Below are 15,498 nucleotides of genomic sequence, written 5' to 3' on the forward strand. Positions count from 1 at the left end.
CTGAAGTTCGTTCGAAAGACTGGGCTTTTCTAGCCCCCTATTTCCAGATAGAAGGCCGTCACACACAACAAACTATCGATCGAGGAAAAAAACAATAAAAACGCCAAAAAAATATTGTTGTCATGAAAAAGTACTATTTCTATTAAGATTTTAAGCATTTTGCTCAAAGTTAGGTCACTAAGCCCATAAAATGTAAGCCGAAATCATTTGGGCACAACTCAATTTTTAAGCGAAAAAAAAAATATACGAAGTCAAGGTTAGTAAAACTACAAACAGCAGTAGTAAGTCAAAACAATAAAAGCAACCACAATGTGTAACTTGATTACGGCAAAAAAATCGATGTAACAACTAAGCCTACAGAACTAAACAGACAACTATTAGGCCGACAATTTTTTTTGTAATGGAATATTTCCCGTTTGATAAAAAAAATAAGGTCCTGTCAGATTCGAACCCAGTACTTTTGCCGTCCCAAGCGTGTTCATCACATCCAGACCAAGTGCGCGGGAACGCAAAGAACCTTGAACTCATAATGAACTGAACCGAAACTTTTCATTTCTAATTTTGACTAGTCTGTGAACAAATTTATTTGCGGGGAAAAAGTCTAGTACCCGATTGCAACACCCTTGCTAATCGCAAAGGTAATTATCGCAAGGGTAAAAACAAATGCGTGTTTTTTCCGTGGACAGGTGAAAGGGTGATCCGCGTGGAACACATTCATTTACATATTTTTAACTAATAACATGACAAAATTCATTTTTTGTCGCAATAAGATATCTCAGGGTGACATTTAATTTATCCAACTCTTGCTCTGGACATCGAAAATAAATCATGGGAGATTTTTTATTACAGTCCGAGCCAAACGCCGACTGATCGTTCCTCATTATGACATATCATTATACGACTATTGATTGTACTCTATTAAAAACCAGTGAACACAAAAGTGCGACTGGATAAAAAATGTTGACCTTGTAACAAGCCTAGCTTCGCAAGTGTAATTATTTGTTTTTAAGATAAGACATATTAACGGTTGACGTCACATCTTTGCTGTGTATTATTTGAGAGAAGTCTGTGATGCGCAGTCTTTTTACTTTACTCGGTCATTGAATTTTAAGAGCGATAGGCAGGTATAAAGGTACGCACTAAAGATCGGCCGTTCTTTGAGAGTATTTAGTTCATTTTTGTTACAACACAGGAAAACAGTTACACAGTTATTGCTTCCACCCAAGGATAAAAAAAATACATTTGCCGCAACACAAAATGGAAAACCAATTAAACGCAGCACAAATGGTTTCAAGGTGATTGAAGCTTACAAAACGCAATTAGGGATTGCCTGAAACTTTCTGTGTTCCTTACCGTCAGTTCCGTCAACGTAAATGGTGCCGCTGTCCAAGGAAATTTTCCTCGCCAATCTCTGGAGTAAAAAACCGGAAGCTGTTTTCTGACTTCCCTTGAGCTGCAAAAGATAAATGAATGGCTTCTTCGGAGGAACTGCAAGAAGACCATTGACAGATCCATGATCATGGACAATCCATCCTTTTCTCAGAATGTGATATACTTCTTCTTCGAGACCAGAACAGAACTTGACAAACGCATTCTGTGCTCGATCTTTCGGGTCTCGCTGCTCGGACAAAAGTTCTCTCTCGGATTCCTCGATGACGTTGAAAGACTCAAAGAAGCTTCCAGAGCAAAGACAACACATGATGAACCTAATAATATTTAAAAATACAGCTAATTATTGATTTTTTTTTCCAGTAAAAATGTTTCTTCATGCAGCTATCTTGGTGTTTCCGTTGATTCTAAGTTATCATTCAATGTTAACATAAATTTTGTGCGAAATAAAATCAGAAAGCAATGTGGGATTGTTTCTAAAAAATGTTCCAAAACCAATTTACTCGAAATCTATAGGTCAAACATTAAACCAATTTTGCACACAGAGACGAAGCCGCACATTCCAAACACTAGCGAGAAGACGGCAAAAAGCAGCTCTAGATACGAACAAGAAATAAGCCTCGAATTAGTAAAATTCGGCTACGTTTCGGCTTCGATCTGCAACCTAGAGATTATGAATCTCACACACTAAACACTCAGCCACGTATGCACACGAAATCGCAAACACTAGTCGCATGTAAAGCAGAGACCAGATGCTATGAAATTTCCAATGCTGCAGATCGTGATTATAGCGAATGAGCCATCAAATAAGTGAACAATTTTAATGAACACTTTCATGTACAAGTTAGGCTAGAAAAAAGAAGGTTCGTACTATACACTATCTTTCGCAAACTCGTAAGTTATTCTCAATTAATGCCAAATGATACTGAAAAAAAAGTTGCGGTTATTTTTTTCAAGAAATTACGACAGCATTTGTTTTTTATATAATGCAAAAAAATAACTGTTCACGATCTATTTGCCTCAAAACTTCCTAATTTTGTTATGAGATTCCTTGCTGGACTTCATTGTGTTTTTTAAAATAAACTTTGTTGTATTAAGAATCCTTGTTCACGTGACACGTAGAGCAAGTTCGTTACCTTTAAAACACTTAATTTAGAAAAAACTAACATAAAGAGCTTCTACGCTCCGCAAAAACTGTTTAGTTCCAGACTTTTTCGATAAAATAACTCAGTCAGATATTCAATCAGTGGCTCATAATCTCCTAGTTTTAAGCATTTGAAGCAACGAAAACATCATCAATTATGTATTTGCACTTAAGTGCTAGCTTTTCGCTTTCGTCTAGTGTTGAGATTAGGGCATTATATAATATGCTAATTAATTGGGTTTTCAAAGCGTTTCAGGTTTTGACGTGTTCACTTGATACTGCTGCTTGAGCTCAGTTGGGCGCCCAACGTCCAATTAGCCTTCATTTAATTTTATTGGAGTCAGAGAGGTGTTCGGTGCGAGGTGTAGTTAGTAGAGGCAGTAGCCACCAGTTCAAGTTTTGCATTTGAGCGCAACGAGGTGGGCTACGACTAACGAGTTTATGATAAAGTTTTTACAGATAAATTCCAAAAATTTTATAGTTTGCATCCAATTATGTAGTGTTTGTTTAATTAATTCGGCTAACACGATTGTGCGTATATTCGGTGAATTGTACATACCACGTAAGTGGCCAACGTTTATTCAGCATCGTTTTCTTAAGGAAAAAATGCTTTTATTTTTCGCGTTTTTTGCCAAGTTTATTTGGTTTCTATTATTTTCATTTTCACACTTATGTAATCAATAAGACTATTCGAATGTATTTGAATTTAGGGCAGCAACCTGCAATAAAATATTTTCTTTCGCTGTTCTCTCTGAGTTGCTATAAAATTCTAATTAAGTTGTAATTCCTTTATTATGAGTTAACTAACAACCAGAAAAATTTCTGCTTCTTCAAATAATATCAACATAAAACTCTCAATGAACGCTAAATTGAACAGACAAAAGTGGGTGTTCAGGGTAAAAAAATGTCTACTTCGTTTTTTGTTCCTGTCGAGCATCATGACACTTGACCCTTCGATTGTTATTTAGTTCACTGAAAATTTTGTCTAGTCACAGCGTCAGTCGATGAACGTAGTGTTGAGGTGAATTAATCAAAATGTAAATTCCACTAGCGTCACGTTATTTTTATGCTATTTATGTTAGCTGATCTACATGTACACGGATGAAAAGTGGAAGTATCAGCTCAATCTAAATTCCTAAATTAAAGCTACAAACATTTTCCTGGAATCTTTGAGCGGAAAATACATTCCTAGTATTGTGTATTGTCTACATTGTTGAAAACAATGTCTCCATACTTATGTTATGGAGGCTTTGATTCAAATAAGTTAATATCAGAAAAAAATAATGGGGTAGATCGACGTCGAAAGAGTTTTTTGAAAACGCAACGGATTGACAAAACATTGTCTTGTTCAGTGTTCAAATAATGATGGGCTATTTTAACTTGTTGGGCCAGCAATCATAATCAGACCTTTAGGACTCCTATCATGATTCTTACTTGAACCTTGATTAAGGCCAAGAACATCTTTCTCAGATTAAAAGGGCATGTATCTTTACAGTCTACTCGAAATGAAATATACATTACATTAAGAACATTAAATACAGTGCTGATTTAAATTAACCGCACAAATGAACAACATTGGACACTTTCAACCCGTTTTTCTCAAATTGAATTGAGATTAGACAAAAAATTGAGGCGACAAAAAATGCTTAGAATTTTACCAGAACTATTATGATGCAATTTTTCTTGGCTTTTTTACCTAAGCAAAAATTACGCTAAACCTACCAAGTTAATTAATGGTAAACTTGTAACAAAAGAAGCCACAACCAAAGTTCTAGAACGGTAAAATCTCCAAAAATCTGTATAAGAGAATATATTTTTGCTTGATAGCCAGAAAAGGTCAATGTTACTTTAAAGAACATTAAAAACAAACTTTAAACGTTTTGCGCAATTTTTTGAAGATTTTATCTTCTGGAACTTTGTTTGGTTGTATAAGAGGCTTCTTTTGATATATTTTTTTGCATCAATGAACTTGGTAGTTAATTTGCTTAGCTAAAAAAAGGCAAAAGACCCATTTTTATTTTCTAATTTCGCAAAATAAATTGCTCCGTAATAATTTTAGTGAAATGCTAGGCAACTTTTGTTCCGTTAACTGTTTGTCTAAATTGCTAACTATTTTGCATCAATTAAATTGGTTGTTTTAATGTAAACTTTACTTAACTAAAAGAAAAGGCAAAAGATCCATTTTTGGTTTCGAATTTCGCAAAATAAATTAATCCGTAATACTTTTGGTGAAACTCTAGGCAACTTTTATTCCGTTAAATATTTGTCTAATCTCAACCCTTTTTTGAGAAAAACGCGTTTAAAATTTCAGATTTTGTCCGGATAATTTAAATCATCACTATAATTTCTAATCAACGTAAAACTTACCAATTAATTTTTGTTTAGAGCTTAGAAGATTTTTCTAACCAACTCATAACGATAACTTAAATTAAACTGTACTCACACAATTTAACCCAATTATGTAATGAAAAAAAATCATGAAAACATTTTCGAGGGAAAAAACGGCACGTCAAATGCTGAAGCAAATTAAATCAGAATTCAAACCTTGGAACACAGAATCTGCCTCCCAGTCGCATCCAGATATCAGCCGGTGGGTTCTGGTTTCGACTTCTCGACTCACGTGCGACGAAGTTCATCAGCTGAGCCGTGAGACTGTGTCGCATTGTGTCGAGGAGTCGGAGAGAAGCGACAAGTCGGGTGGTCAGAGAGGCCGAGGGCTGGACCAGTATGACAAACTGGCACACATGCATGAGAAACATGACTAGTTTTGTATGCACCAACTCAAGGTCCTGAAACAAAACAACCTTGTTTTGGAACCTAATTCTCATATTTCAAAATTTTACATGAGATTTCAGAAACCGAAGTAAATTTACCAAAAATGACAATATTTTTTTTACATACAATATGAAACAGAAACTGTGTTTTTGAGAAACTGTGTTTTTGAGAAACGCTATTCCAAGAAGTATATTTTATTGAAACAGGAAAAAGAAAACTGTTTCATAATAGTTAAATAATTATTTATTCAAAGCATAAAAGTATTGTTTTATGCAAAAAGATCATTAACGCTACTTGATTTAATCAAAAAAACTTGTTGCTTCAGTAGTTTAAGCTTAAAATGTTTCCCTAATTGAACTAAAATCAAATGAAGTCATTCCTTTTTTCGTCACACTAATTTTACCGAATAGGTTGAGCAGATATTCAATTGGCAGTTAAGTAATTTCTCTTGCAAATGCAGTGTAAATGGCACTTTTTCCTAAAACAAGCTGATGCGTTTTGCAATTTACAAGCTGATTTTGTTCTCTTGAAAATACTTGAGTACTTAGAAGCACCAGCAGATTTAGGGAGGGGGCGGACGCCCCCTTCCTCAGGGTTGAACTATTTTGAGAACTATTACTTTGTACTATTTTGAGATCTCCATTTTTGACCGACGGACCTTAAATTTTTTCTTGAGGCGCCTTTGGCGCCAATATATACTTAAAAAGAAAGGGAAGTGCGATTACCCAAAAAGTGTCTAAAAGGCCTTTTTGGCCCATTTTTCTTTCAAAAAATGTTCAAAAGTTTTTTTTTGAAAATCTGTCTCCTCTGAAGGTCAACAAATCGATATCAATCCTCCGCGCGAAAAACAAGAAATCTCGTTGTTACTTTTTAATCAGATGAATTAACTATGAATACATCAGTAACAAAAAAAGAACGTCTAACGAACCAATAAGGGTTGCCAAGTGCAGCCCTGAATTTGAATAAAATCAATTGAGATACAACAGATAAGAAAAAAATACAAAAGTAGTCAAGGCTAAATGCAACAACAACAAAAAAAAAACGATCTTGCATATGAGAAAAAATAAAAAATGGGTACGTGGCACCCTCTGAACAAATAGTGCATCTACCGAGAAGAGGGTGATTCCATTTAAATAACAGTAGCTCTACTGTAGTGTATATAAAAAAACGGAACTACAATGTATAAAACAACTTAAATGATGAAACTCGAAAACTCGCTAGCCGTAGGCACCTCTACCTCTAACCGGTTTCATGGCACAAACTTGATCTTGTTCATTTAACGGTTTTTGCTGCAACTAACTGGTTCTTCTGCCCTAGAGCCAAGAAACTTCAATATCATTGAATGGGGGCTTAAGAGTCAGAAGACACCTAACTGAATCCATGCAGCAGTTACCAATGAACAAGTCCAAGTAGGGCTTTTAAACGCCATAAGTGATTTGAAAAGCCCCATCAAAATTATTTATATACTTTGGCAGCAATCTTACGCATCTGAGCTTTTTTATTGAAAGATCAGTTTATATTAAAATAAAATCAATCAAACAAAAAACAACCTTGATCAGATCTTCATTGATCAAAATGAACAGATATCAAACTTGGTTGAAAAAGAGTAAAAGTAATGGCTGAACACAAAGGCCTGGTAAGTGTTAGGAGTTAACCCGCTGCGCTTCGCAAACACTTGCGAGAACGACTAAAAAGCATCTCTATAAAGCAAAATAAAAAAACAGAAATAAGCCTTATATTAGTGAAACTTTGCTACGTATTGGATTCGAACCTGCGACATCAAGATTAGCAGTCTCGCGCCCTGCCCACTCGGCCACGAACGCTTAACAATCGGCAATGGCTATTCACAAATAAAGCAGCTACATATGCTAATAAAAAGCTGCAGCAAAAATGTCACCAATTAGAAATAGACACAATTGTACAAGTAATAATTTGGAATATAACCAACTGAATGCATCCACACTAACTTTGCACGCAATTGGAAAGTATAAAGGCACATTATGTATAAAAATATACATTTTAAAAATTGCGAGATATATTGAAATACAAAATTTCTGCAATCGAGTTGTTATGATCGTTCTGTAGTTTGAAACAAATAGCATTTTTTGGTTCATTTGATGAATTCAAAATGCATCAAATGTGTAAACTTATTATTATTCAAATTTGAAAGCACATGCTATCAAAAAGCCGTTAAGTTGACCCAAAAAGGGCACCAATACTTGCGACTTAGGTTAGAAAAGAACATCCGCACTATTACACTAACGCTCACTAAATTGCGCTAATGTAATAAGGTATTGACAATTGCTTGTATTTGAAATCTGATACATTTCCGTCACGTTTTCTTTTAAGATTTGAAAACTCGGCTAATAAAATCTCACAAGACCTGGAGACATTATACATCACAACGTGCAAATGCCTTCAGAAAGCAGGTAAAATGATTGGCGAAAACCTTGGAACCTTTCAAAAGCGCGAATGATAAGACTACGGGAAATGCAAGGCTACGGGATTTATCAGTAGAGTTTGAATCAAATTTGCTCAAATAGGTCTTATAAGCTTCAAAAAAATTTTCTCTTAACAATTTACTTCAAAAATTTAACCATATACAAGTTTCTGAAAAATATGGCATTGACTCCCCTACATTCTTATCCTGAAAACGTGCTTTCAATTTCTATGTTTTCTCCTCTTTCTGCAAAAATTTCTAATTCTGTCTCCTAATGGAATGGTTTTTTGATGTCCTGTACAAAAAGTCGTGACAATTAATGCAAACATCTATACTAAGGTTTTTCAGGGCAAGGACAAATAAATTTGCTTTTTTACTCATTTTTGAAGTAATCTTGTGCATGCAATTTGTTTAAATGTTTTTGATTTCAGCGTACCGAAATTAATTCAAAGTTCAAAAAATTTTAATATATCCGATTGTTTTACTATTTCAAATAAATTTTTATTAGTTTCCCTACCAAACAAAATTCAATTTAATGAGAAAAAGATGAGTTAGATCTGATTCAGTTTCAATGGCTGACTAAACCAACAAGAAGCGAGTTCTTGAAACTCACATCAATTTGTTTTATTCACTGAATGGGATAATTCCAATTTAATTCAACCAGTTTAGTAGTATCGATTATTTTTACAGTCTCCGCCTAGCGTAAGCTCAAACTGAAACAGCGAAGAATCTATCAAGTTGAACATAAGATTTTCAAGCAGACGAATTCGAAAGAAGACGAAAATTGAATGAGGTAGGGGAGGGGGATTGGCAGTCACCCTCTTACCCTCGACATGCTATTGAACACATGAATCATCTACATATATAGATGCTTTTCTTCATTAAGGCAGTATATAGCCGGTTATTCGTAGAATTTTTTTCACTCCGAAACGAAATTCACTAAAATCTTGGTTTTATTATGTCCAGTTTTGGTCCAGCTTTAGAGGATCTACAGCATAAGTTCAAGCAGTTGAAACCGTTTTCAAATGATTATAAAATGCCTCCAGTACTCATTGAGCTACTTCTCTGCAAAGATTGCTCAATTGATCCAACTTTTTTCAATTTTCGGAGAAAGTGACATCAAGTTCAAGCTCTTTGCATTTCCAGAAACATTTATCATTGACTACTTTTTCGCTAAAACTAATCCAAACAAAACCCGGGACAATCAGCAATTTTATTAAACTGGGAACTCTTAAAATTAAAATCCACTTTCGCAACTGAATCTCAAGCACGTTTTTACAGCCTTGACATTTTTGCTCCAACCACTGAAAGCGGGGAGGAACTTTGTATTCGGGTGAGTTTAACTTTTTTCCATGCAAAATCAGGTACCACAAATAATCATCGGAATAGTTCGAGTGATATATCACATTAAGTCACATTAATACATCACATTAAGTGATTCAAACAGCTTTCAGTCGTGATTCGAACAGTCGTGCTTCGAATCTCCAACAAACTTTTCCAGTGTCGAAAAAATACTAGTTTGAATGCTTTGACTTTTTGTCTAATTTCAAGCGAATTAAGCGAGCGAGCAGGCTTATGAAAACTAACAATTTCTTAATTTTTAACTTATTAACACTTATACTTATTAACAATTAGCTACAAAGAATTGCTTGAGCGCTTTCTTCCGAATAAAGTGTAAATGAACCAATCAAAAAAATTCTGCAATTTTTTTTTGATTTTTCAAATGTTTATGTTTATGAATGTGTTGTCAAATGTCCCAAGTTTTTACTATCAAATTGTTATGCTTTCATTTAGATTCTTTCATCACACCAAACAGAAAAGACGACGCAATTTGAAAAACATAATAACAAACTAACCGACAGAAAGCCGAGATGAAAGCCGTAGAAAAAAATTATGCGAAAAAAAAACTTTCGAAAAAAATCGAAGTTTTGATTTTGCCTTATAAAAAACTGCTTTCAAAAATATACCGAGAAGTATTTAAACACAACTTACAAAGCGGTAACAAAGCCGACAATTCTTGATCAGAAACATGTTGCGCCGTTTTTTTAAAATAAAAAATATATAAGTCCCCCTCAAACCATTTAGATAAAAACATTTTTCCGCTCAAACAACTCCAAAAGAGGCCGCTAAGCCGATATATTATCAGCCCAAACCTTTTAAGCCGAATAAAATTGGAAAAACGGATATACTGAAATCGGAGCTGGTGAATTTACAACCAACATTGAAACAAATTTCGAATATGACAGGCGTTTTAAATGCAGACATGCTCAAAATTTGTCTGTTAGCTGATGAAAAAACAGATGGCGAGAAATTATCACCACTTTCAGTCATCTTGCGAACAAAATTATTTAACAAAAAGTCTAGTACCCGATTGCAACAAACTTGCTTATCGCAATGGTGATTAAACTTTTTTTAAAAAATCAAGCTGAAATTTGAGCGGGAAATTTTTCAGATTTTTTCCTGAAAAAGAGAAAAACCACACTACCCTAGTGATAAATCACTTCGTTCATTAAAAATAGTATTTATGTCACCGCGAACTCTTGTGCTGGTACTTTTTTTAAATCACAAATGATAATTGAGTCTCAGCAAACTATGGTGACCTTACTTATTTTCATCGCAATTAATTATTCAACCCGTTCACCTTTTCAGCTGAGTGTCAATTTGGCGTCACGCTCTTCACATTTTGCTGCTTTGACTGATAGGGTCGGTTGTTGAATTTGAAAGAGCAAAGGGGTAATAGTATGTCGGGCGGTCGAAATGTGCCCACAATTGCTAAGAAAGGCTATTCTCAACAGCCCTCCTCCTTCCCACAACTTTCACCCTTGTCAGCTTATACCAACCCGAAATAGGATTTTACAATCTAGCATCCTGCCTATTATGCAATTTTTGTAAGCAGACCATCTCGCCAACCTTACCTGCGTGCTATGCTCAGTTTACCAAAAAAAAAAGAAGGCAGAAAAGAAATAAAACTTAGAAAGCGGATAAATTAGAAATAGAGATTTTCCCCATTTGTGAACGTATATACGGATAAAATGTACAGAACAGAACGAAAAAAACTACTGCAGCATTATTTTCCTCCCTCGCACAAAACGAAATTCTTACTCTAATGCCACTGCCTTTTTCCCCCTTTTTTCACAAAACAGTCCATTTTTTCTCCTATAGACGAATTCATTCAGAATTCCACATCCTGACTATTTTTGAGCGGATGCAAAAATAACACACAGCACAATCTCCCTCACTTTTTCTGTTCCTTACTTTACAGCGATGCGTTTGCCAAATACTTATCAGTGAAATTTCTTTTTTGTTAACGGCGATAATATTCCCCCTTACACAGTAAACGAACCACGGTGGAAAATCCTTCTCACTGAGGACCTTTTATTATCTATAGACACATAACTCTAAAGCACAAAATAAAAAAAACAGTTATTTGAAAAACGCAGTAATTCAATTCCACCAAACCAACCAAATCGAAATAAAAATAGTTACAGTTTGTTTGTTATTAAACTACGCACACTAGTTATTATTAAAACCAGACAATTTATTTGTATCTATAAATTGAAATTAAACATTATGGGACTTGGTCTGGCCTCTCAACAAAACCGGACCCGAGTCAGAAACTTCCCCAATGGATTCCTGCTGCCCCAACTGCAGAACTGGGGCAGTGAGCTGGACAACGACAAGGACCAAACAGAAGTGATCGTCATCTGCTGGATCCTTCTCATTCTGGTCGCAATCGCCCTCCTCATCATCCTCTACAACGTCCATCCCGGCCAGAAGATCTCACCCCTCGAAATTCGCTTCACCAGGGTCGACATGCTCAAAATGTAGACTCAACGAAAAACAAGCCACAAATTAAATCTCGCTCCGGCCGTCGAGCCGGGCCACCTGCAAATTATCAACTGAGTCTCATTATATTTTGTCCAAATAACCTGCAAACAACCAAATTTTGTTGCTTTTCGGCGAGGTGATGTTGACTGGTTCGAAAAAGGGAGTACAAATGTGACCTAAAAAGTCTCAAATTTCACAAAACAAAGACGATTAACTAACTATTCGGCACTAAACGAGGCACTTGATCTCACTGTTTTTTTTGGTTCCAGCTAACTTACCCCTCAAATTTTTCGATTTGATTATTTAAGAGGCAGTATATATATTTTGACCAATAAATAGCTTAGACTTCAAGCCGAAAATGATGAAACTAACTATAAATGTCTATCTGTGAATTAAACTACCTTTGAGTTTTGAAGTATCTTCGTGAGTGAGTCAGTGGCAAGGTTGAATTCCAGCGGAGTTTTAACATCCAGCACCACAATTCCACTTTGTTCATTGACTAAAAGCAACAATTATGGCCGGTTGATGTGCAAGTACCACAGAATGTTCCGACAGCACTGATTTGCAAGAAAAATTTTTACAAAATCGTAAAAATTTAGGCAAATAGTTTCTTTTCCTGAGTAGCAGTTAATTTTTTCCAGAAAGACAATTGAATTAAACAAAAACGCTAGAATAAGGGGTAATAAACGCTTAAACAATGTCAGCTTTGCAGCAGAATTAAAAAGAGTATATCGGGTGTAATTCGTAAATTCGCGTGTCAGTTATCTAGTCAGAAAAAAGAACCCGTTTCAATAGCAAACCCGTTTCTTCTCTGAGAAAACTTATTCGGATTCCCATTTAGGACTATAGGGCTTTAATATAATACCACATTTACAAAATTGGGGTAGCCAAAAACGGGAAGAAAAAACTCCGCACGCCATAGTTTCTTCCCTTACTTCCTGAAGTATTCGAAAAAAAATCTTTTTCATTTTTTCCAGGAATAGTTAGGCATCATTTTTGAGCTTCTTCTACGCATCATAATGATCAAATAAAACACATTTCTTTAAGATAAAAATTCAATTTCTGAACACGTAGAAATTTCAGACGAAATTAGTTTGCGACCTTTCAATCAATTTAAAATTGAGACATTTCAGTCTAATCCAATTCAAAGCAGTTACCCAATACAAGGGCAGGGCTTTTCGGTAGCGATTCCTTACTGAATCATATCGTTGTTCCGACCATCGACAATTCGGGTGTTTTTTCTTTTTTTCCCACTCAAATAAAATGATCAGAATGGGACCAGCGATAAATCATATGAAAGACCTTTCAGTCGTGATTAGAAGACTTCAGAGGTTAAAAATTTGTCCCAGTCTTAAAAAACCGGTTCAAAAGTTTAGTCTAAAGTTCTCGAAGTTGTACTGAAAGTTTTGAAATTTAGGTAATGAAAATCTCGTTTAACTACAAAAAAAATAGTTTTGGTAGCTTGATTAAGCTTTTCTTTCAAAAGCAGTTACTCAAAAAACGTGAATTTTTTCTGCAAAAAAATCGATTTTTTTAAAATTAAAAAAAAAGTTTTCGTTTTTTTTTAAACAAAACTGTTGCCATTATGTCTAACTAACTAAGATTCAACACTTTCTTACAGTTCTCTCATGAAAACGCACAAAAACTAAACTAATTTGAAAAAAAAAATACATTTTTTTAGTAGTTCTCTTTGAATGCTAGCCTGTAACGCACCTCAGGTGCTTCAAACATTAAGGAACGCGAAGATTAAGGAACACGAATATTGTTTATATAATAAATATATGAAAAAAAAAACGAAATGAATGCAACGAAAACATAATACGGGGGCATCCAACAACGCTGTATATGTCAAAACGTTAATTCATTTTCAACCGGAAGGTTCTCTTCAAACTAAAATGGTCAAAACTACGTGAGTACTGGCTTTCAAATCTTCGTAATTTTAAGTCGAAAACAACCCTAAACTGGGGGAGAGCATACAACTGCACCCATATTTAAAAAAACTAACTTATATCTTTTGCAAAATCACTAAACTCATCTTCAAATGTTGAAAAAATATATATATTGTTTTATGAAATTTAACGTCAACCCTTTTTCGAAATTTCCGAAAAATCATTAAAATGTCAAATCTAGGAAATTAAAAGGGGTTGAGCAGCGTATTTGGAGTCCAGATATAAACCTGAGTGAACCTTGACAGCACCCCAATATATTATTTCAGTTTTTCTATATCAAATTTTTTTGAAAAACTTGAAATACTTGAAAAACGTCATATCTCGGAAGCTATAAAAATTTGAGCATTCATATTTGGAGTCCAGATTTGAAAATCCCCTAAATATCCTGACAGCGCCTAATATAGTAAGGAAACATTCAATTTTTGAAAATTTTTATATCTATTCATTGAAAACGTTTATATCTAAATTCTTTGAAAAAAAAAACATGTCTCGAAAGTGAAAGCATTTGAGAAATCAAGATCGGAAGCATGACTAGCAACTTCTATAGATGAACCTAATTTTTCTTGAAAATTTTTGAAATAGACACAAAAAACATCATATCTCTGAAACTAGAAGGATTTGAGCAGTCATATTTGGAGGCAAGATTTGCAACGCCTGAGAAAACCCGTAACCGACCCTCAGAATTTCAACTTAAGTCAAGTATTCTATATAAAAATTATTTGGTCATTTCTGAAAAATTTACAAAATACGTCTTATCTCGGAAACTGGAAAGAATTGAGCACTCAAATTTGAGGCAAATTTGCAAACCCTTCGATTACCCTGACAGGTCCCAAGTGTTGAGAATTACAACTTTTGTCATGTAATAATATCTAAATTCTTTGAATTTTTTTTAAAAACATGATATCTCGGAAACTATAAAAACTTGAGTACAAATGTTTTGAGGCAAGATTTGCAAACCCTGAGAGTACTCTGACAGCAACGAACCACAGGGTTGAGAATTGACTTTTGTCATGTTTTAGTATCTGAGCTCTTAAAAACTTTTGAAAAAAAAACATTAAAATGTCATCTCTCGTAATATTGAACAATTTGAAACGTCATATTTGGAGGCAAGATTTGCTACCCCTAGAGGTATCCTGACAGCCTCTCTCAATATAGAGCTAGGATTTTCAATTTTAGTCAATTTTTTTATATCTAAGTTCTTTGAACATTTTTGAAAAAAAAAATCTTCATACCTTGGAAAAAGGAGAATTTGAGCAGTCATATTTTAAGGCAATGTATGCAACCCCTGAGAAAAGTTGTATGCAACCCCTGTACAGTTTTGAGAAAATTTTTGAAATGTAAAATCTAGTCTCATAAACCAGATTTGGGTATTCACAATTGAAGGCCAAATTGGAAAACCCTGACAGTATCCCACTTTTGATTTGTTCAAACTTTGCGAAATAAACTGAATTCGAGATGGAAAATCAAAAAAAATTGAAGCATTGCAATATACGATATAGATTAAACGTGCAAAAACTCTTTCGTTAAACATGCAAAAAGGATACGTTGAAGAAGCTTCAACAAGCAAGATAGTGAAGCCCCCAATTAAATATACACAAATGCGAAAAGGAGCTTCGCAACACTTGACATACAAAAAAAATATCTGGAAAATGAAGTTAAAAACATAACTGGAAAAAGGTTCTGAAAAAACAATTAATTGAAAAGGAAAAAAAGATTCAGCTAAAAAATTTCATGTTTGTTTATACAGAAACTTATAAACAGCCTTAAAAAGAATTGACAATCAATTACAGAGCGGCAACAAATTTTGGGTCGCATTTCGTTTAAGCCGAAAACAAAACTTGCCATAAAAAATTTCAAAAAGTTTTAATAATTTTTACGACCCATCCAATCTAAAAATACTTAATCGCATGCGAAAACATTAACCCTCGACATTTTGCAAGATGAGCTGACTGAGCCGATACAACATGAATTGA

General features: G+C 34.5%; 2 protein-coding genes across 2 annotated transcripts in view; one reads left to right on the forward strand and one right to left on the reverse strand.

Annotated features, from left to right (window-relative positions):
- The window catches only part of LOC134854323 (uncharacterized), a 348,488-nt gene that overhangs the window by 147,710 nt on the left and 185,280 nt on the right, over positions 1-15,498 (forward strand). The gene's annotated exons all lie outside the window — the stretch shown is intronic.
- Positions 1-15,498, reverse strand: part of LOC134854316 (nonsense-mediated mRNA decay factor SMG8-like) — a 33,529-nt gene that overhangs the window by 13,926 nt on the left and 4,105 nt on the right. The window contains exons 2-4 of the mRNA XM_063870521.1: positions 11,978-12,075; positions 5,078-5,322; positions 1,354-1,706 (exon numbers count right to left, since the gene is read on the reverse strand). Coding sequence (XP_063726591.1) covers positions 1,354-1,706; positions 5,078-5,322; positions 11,978-12,075 — 696 coding nt within the window. The remainder of the gene's footprint in view (positions 1-1,353; positions 1,707-5,077; positions 5,323-11,977; positions 12,076-15,498) is intronic.

This window comes from Symsagittifera roscoffensis, chromosome 9, assembly GCF_963678635.1.
Source record: "Symsagittifera roscoffensis chromosome 9, txSymRosc1.1, whole genome shotgun sequence".
Taxonomy (NCBI): domain Eukaryota; kingdom Metazoa; phylum Xenacoelomorpha; order Acoela; family Convolutidae; genus Symsagittifera; species Symsagittifera roscoffensis.